The sequence below is a fragment of the Chrysochloris asiatica genome, unplaced genomic scaffold (assembly GCF_000296735.1).
Source record: "Chrysochloris asiatica unplaced genomic scaffold, ChrAsi1.0 scaffold00053, whole genome shotgun sequence".
In the NCBI taxonomy this organism is placed as follows: Eukaryota; Metazoa; Chordata; class Mammalia; order Afrosoricida; family Chrysochloridae; genus Chrysochloris; species Chrysochloris asiatica.
In genome coordinates, this window is record NW_006408571.1 from 10,613,760 (window position 1) to 10,620,107 (window position 6,348).

At 37.3% G+C, this 6,348-nt stretch overlaps 1 protein-coding gene across 4 annotated transcripts in view; it reads right to left on the minus strand.

The window, feature by feature from the left end:
* Positions 1–6,348, minus strand: part of UBAP2 (ubiquitin associated protein 2) — a 117,796-nt gene that overhangs the window by 77,707 nt on the left and 33,741 nt on the right. For 3 of the 4 annotated variants that reach the window (XM_006863038.1, XM_006863037.1, XM_006863039.1), the window contains one exon: positions 4,407–4,487. The exons of the other annotated variant lie outside the window; for it this stretch is intronic. In XM_006863038.1, the coding sequence (XP_006863100.1) occupies positions 4,407–4,487 (81 nt within the window). The remainder of the gene's footprint in view (positions 1–4,406; positions 4,488–6,348) is intronic. 4 annotated transcript variants of the gene reach the window in all.

Below are 6,348 nucleotides of genomic sequence, written 5' to 3' on the forward strand. Positions count from 1 at the left end.
CCTGTTCCAAGGCTGTGCATATATCGTCCTTCATCTCTGTCCCTTTTAGCCCTTTCGAACAGAGCTTGACCTATACTTATGGATGTAGTAGATCAAAAAACCAAATGAGAGGGAAGGAGTCTTCATATCAAGCATCAAGCCTATCCTTTTAGTATTCAGGATTGATAGGGATGGGCAACTTAGACAATTGGCTACCTAAAATGGGGGTGCTATAAAGGCAGGAAGTGACTAGTTTTTAAGTTTTCAAGAGGGAGTTTAGTTTCAGAGTGTGTGGGGAAGGTAGAATCCCCACTGAATAGTTTTTATCTTGTCTAGACAGGTCTGGTGAAAGGAGATGGGGATAGGATTCTTTTGATTCAATAGTAAGTAATTATAATCATGATTAATTGCAATTTTCATTAACTGTAAAGTTAGAAGTTTTGTAACAAAAATGGGGGAGTATTTAATCTTCTACTCCAGGAACAGAGGACTCTAGACTATCAAAATAGAAGAGCATGAGCAGAACTTGGTACACTAACCAGAGAAGCAGCAACACCAGAGATGGAGGCAGAGGTTATGGCATGCAGAGATAGAGCAGTTGAGGACTCCAGACTCATTGGAAAGAGAAAGGTTACATGCTGGTCGCCAGGAGGCTGGCTTGCAGAATGTGCCCTTTGGTTGTTTAAATGATGATGCATGGAGGGGGCTATAATTATTGCAATGAAACAAAAGATACCAGGATGAGTACAAAACCTATGTTCTCCCATATAAACAATCACTCCACAATAAAAGCTTTTTTAAAAAAAATAATAAAGAAGATGGAAGGAATACACAGAGTCATTGTACTAAAAAAGAAATGGTCAATGTCCAACCATTTGAAGAGGTAGCATATGATCAAGAGCCAATGATCCTGAAGGGAGAAGTCCATGGCACTGGGAACTGATAGAATACAAACTGAAATCTACCAACAAAATGACGCACATTGGAGGCACTCAACCATCTATGTCAAGAAATCTGAAAAACACCTATCTGACCAACTGACTAGAATAGATTCACATTTTTTTGTGCCCATTTCCAAAAGAGGTGACCAAACGGAATGTGGAAATCATAGGACAATATCATTAATATCGCATGCAAGTAAATTCTGCTAAATACAAAAATGGCTGCAAAATAAACCATATACTGAAAGGGAACTTCCAGAAGCTCAAGCCAGATTCAGAAGAGGACAAGGAACAAGAGATATCATTACTGACATCAGACTGATGTTGGCTGAAAACAGAGAATATCAGAAAGATGTATACTTGTGCTTTATTGACTACTCAAAGACTTTTGATTGTGTGGATGCCAAGCTACGGACAACATTGCGGACACTAAGTATTCTGGAACAATAACTAGTGCTCATGCAAAACCTGTAGGTAGACCAAGAGGCTGTTGCTTGAAAAGAACAAGGGAGCACCAAATGGTTTAAAATTAGGAAAGGTGAGCACCAGGATTTTATTCTTTCACCATACTTATTCAATGTGTATGCTGAGCACATAATCCAGGAATCTGAATCATATGAAGTAAAATTGACCGTGATGTCATGAATGAAGGAAAAGCCTTTGGGTCCGTCCTTTGCTGATAGGACACAACTCACAATAAAGAGAAACATCTGTAAACAACCATTAATAATCAGAATGTGGAATATAAGAAGTATGAAACTAGGAAAATTGGAAACTGTAAAATAAAAAAAAATGGAATGTATAAACATTGATATCCTAGACATTAATGAGCTGAAATGTATTGGCCATATTGAATCTGACAATTACATGTTTTAGAATGCTGGGAATGAGGATGGTGGTACAGTGAAGTTCACCATCAGCCATACCACAGAATACCTGGCAAAGCAGATCCAGGGCAGAGCTATAAAACTCGGAATCACAGAGCTAGGAATGTTTTTTAAGTCTGAAGGCTTTCACCTACTGGAACTTGAAGCTAAAGGAAGAAATCGTATATTTTTTAACCTGCTGGGCTTGGAGGCCCGTAGCTGACATCTTGGGCGAGACCAAGCGAGGGAACAGAAACACCATGGAAAAATGGAGCAAAGGTGAACATTACACTTTGTCAATTTTGCTTTGTTCTGATTTTCTTTTTTTTTTTTGTATCTGGTCATTAGCACCCCCACTGACTGTGTACCTCCATTCTGGTGGCTAGACGGAGAGCCTAAGCGAGTGGACACCCCCCACCCTCACTACTGGTGGGTTCTTCTGTCACGCATGCGCACAGATACTCAGCCCAAGAGCAGGCCCTGAACATTTTTTTGTGTTTTTTTTAAATACGGAATAGGGCAGGACATGGCTGTAGAGAGTGAAAGAGAGTTTGAAAACAAAACAGACCGAAAATTAAAGTCTGAGGTATAGCATAACAACGAACAGTAGCATCTTGAAATCTCTCAGGCAGCGTTGAAAGCAAGAAGCTGAAGAGAGGACATTAAAGTCATACCCATTTTAGGCTACAGATTTTTTTTTTTTTTCCTTCCCTCCCTCCTCCCCCTTTTCTGTGATTATAGAGTGCAGTATTCAGTCTACTTTGTTGTTGCTGTTTTTGGGATTTTTTTTGTGTGTGTGTGTTTTTTTTCTTATTTGTTTTTTTTTGTTGGTGCCGTTTTGCTGTTTTATGCTCCCCCTTCTACCTTTGGGGAACTCTTTCTCTCCCTATATTTCCCAAGATGAGTCAGCAACTGCTACCATATAGTCAAACTACAATCACACTCTATAAAACACCAAAACCCAGGCATATATCCAACTGCCATATATCAGGGAAACAGACAACACCTTTGAAAGTTACTCTGAGTTAAGCAATAAGAAGAATAAAAAGAGAAGCCCACATCTTGATCACATCTTCCGGGAAGCAATCAGAAAGCATAAAAAAAATACCAAAACACATACTCAAGTATTAAGGCCACAGATAAACATTAAACATGTCCAAGAAGCAAAAGCAGATGACCATATCAGCACATGTCCAGAAACAAGATAAAACGTCTGAGACAAGTGACCTAGAGGTAGACCTGGACTCCATTCTGGAAGGAGGGCAGGCCTTGGAAATGTCTAAGAAGGAATTCAGAAAAATGATTACAAAATGTTTCAAAACAATGCTGGGAATGACAAATTGAAATTGAATGGTGTCACAGGAGGTACAATGCTGTCTGGAATAGATGTGATAATGTGATTATAGAGTTCTAATGTGGCACATAAGATAAGTACTGGACTGCTAACCTAAAAGTCAGTAGTTCAAACCCATCAGTTATACCTCAGAAACCCTAAACAGTCACTATGAGCCGGAACCAATTCAAAGGCACTTAACAGCAATAGCATTATGGTCATGTATAAAAGTATGCAAATTTTTCAGAGGTGCTTACTAAATTAGGCGTAAAATGTGCCAAAAATTGTCCTCAAAATACTTCTAGAGGAATGAGAAAAGGGAAAGGGAAGGAACAGAGAAAATGTGACAAGAATCTTAAAGGTTGTTGAATATGTAAGGGTATATAAAAGCTCTTTTAGCTACTTTCTCGATTCTTACAAATGTTTGAAAATGATCTTTTTTTTTCCAAGGCTAGAAATAGAAATTATAGTTAATATGTTGAACAATGCCAAACTTATTTTGATTGTGCCTTGAAAATTAATAATACATAATCTTCACTTTTTCTGATCTCTGGAAATCATTTAACTCTGGCCCACAGAGTAGTTTAAAATAACAGTTGAATGAATGAACAACAAAGGGCACTGGTAGTATATGTATTACCTACATTATTTCTACTCTAATATTTCTGATTTTAAAAAAAAAGGGTGCCACTATGAAATGCTCATTTGGAGAACAGCCCCAACTTCTCTTGAACAATACATCAAGCAAAACGGAGGTCAGTTCAGGATGCACTACCAATATACTTAAATGAAGTCTGCATATTACATTACATATCTTGATTTTATAACCCTAAGAAAATTTATTCACAACTTCATATCTGAAACTACATTCTTAAAGTGACTTAATGACATCTGAATTGATAACTGTAAGAAATGATCTCTACCAGAGAACACTTTAAAATGAAATAGGAAACCAATCATTTCAATTTTAAAACCAGTATCACATAGGGGTAAAACACATCTGTCAAAGCCCAATATACGTATATTTAATAGTGACTTTTAGTCACAGAGCTTCAAGCTTTAAATTATTGATATAAAGGACTTTCTCCACTCATCTGAAAATCACCAATAGGTTTCCTCAAAACTACTAAATCCCAACAGCTCATTCATAGGCATCAGTAAATGAATCAAAAGATTTCACAAGATTAGCCATTCTATCAAAAGAAACTGCCTTTGTACTCAGAGCCCAGTAAAGCCTGCTTTTCCCTCAGATCAAAAGCATTTACTTTCCCCTTACTCTGTACTTACCTCTACTACCACGAGTTCGTTTGCCACGATCTGAAGGCTTGTCCCCTTGATTGCAATCGATCCCATTCTCTTCACCCCTAACTAAGAAAAAAAGAACATAAAGGCTAATTTCCTTTTCTAAACTTCTTGCACATACCAGACAGCTATTAAAACAAGGGACAGAAATATAAGACTTTAAAAAAGGCTAAATGTCTTGCACATAGCAGACAGGCTAAAATGGAACTAAAACAAAGGAAAACTAAAACAAACAAAAGTGGTTCAAAGCACTGAATGACAGCACATCTTTATTTAATTCCCAGGTGAAAATGCGGAAAAGAAATTAAAATAATAATATATAGCTTGTTCTTTCTTCATTTGGGCTTGTCCACCCACTTCCCCTATCCCCAAAGTAAATCGGCTTTTATGAAAGTAGCTATGTAATACACCAAAGAATTTACTCCAATTCTGTTCAGTTCACAGCCTGGGATGGCACCAAATAATACAATAATAACAATACCAATTTTGAGACCTTATAAAATATAAAGTGTTAGAGAAAAACTTTTCTAGGATGTAGTTCAGAAAATGTCAACACACATTCTTTTCTTCTCAACCCAATATTAGGAATAATAATTCAACATAATATAGCAATATTATGAGAGATTGGCATGTCTTGCTCCTCTCACCTTTTCCAGGATTAAAACAAATGAGTTCTCAGTGAGACCTTCCCTGGCTTCTCCATTTAAATATGTCATGCTCCATCCCATAATTATTGTTTCTGCTTTTGTTTTCCCCACAGCACTTACCACCATTAAGACATTATATTACCCTATTAAAAAACTTTATTTCTTTATTCTCTTTATTAGTGTGCCTTACTCCATATCCATTAAAAGAGAAATTTTAGGAGGGCACATATGTTAATGTTTTACTCATTCTGTATACCCAACATCTTTAAGAGTACCTACTACATAATTGTTGTTGTTAAGTGCCATTGAATCACTTCCAACTCATAGTGATCCTGTGCAGTGTTTCCAAAGTGTGGCTGATGGGTCTGAACTGCTGACCTTGTGGTTCAAACCGACCTTGTGGTCCAGTGCTTTATCCTACAGCACCACACCAGGACTCCTGCTATATAGTTATTGTGCCGTGAAGTCGGTTCTGACTCATAGTGACCCTGGTACAGGGTTTCCAAGGCTATAAATCTTTACATGAGCAGAAAGCCTCATCTTTTTCCCCCAAAAACAGCTAGCAGTTTCAAACTGTTAAACTTAAGGTTCACAGCTCAATTCGTAACCTCTACACTAACAGAACTCTTTTGCTATATAGAAGGGACCTTTAAAAGTATCTGTGGAGTAAATAAGCTAGCACAGGTCTCTAGGGTGATCTGGTAAGTATTTACATTTTATTCGTGCATAATTTAACTATTTTGCTAAGTCTACAGAGGAAGGCGTACTCCTGGTGTGGCACTGTAGGACTATAAACTACAAGGTCAATAGTTCAAACCCACCAGTTGTTCCTTGAAAACCCTATGACCATATCTGCACATGTCCAGAAACGAGATAAAGTGACTGAGGCAAATGAGCTGGAAGGAGACCTACACTACATACTAGAAGATGGGCAGGCTTTGGAAATGCCTGAGAAGGAATTCCTAAAAATGATTATAAAAGGTATCAAAACACTATACAATGCAGTTGAGAAAAATAAGGAAGAAGTCAAAAAGTGCTACAGGAACAATCAAGTAAGATAGATACAGCATTGGAAACAATTCAAAACCTACAGAAAGCGGTCCAAACAATTAATAGAATATCAGAAATGGACAAGACATTGAAAGGGCAAAGGAATAGAATTGAAGAGATAGAAGCTAGAACTAGTAAGCTAGAAGATAAATCTCTCAACACTACTAAGATAGAAGAACAAATACAAAAAAGGATAAAAAAAATCTGAAGAAGGCCTAAAATTCATGTTG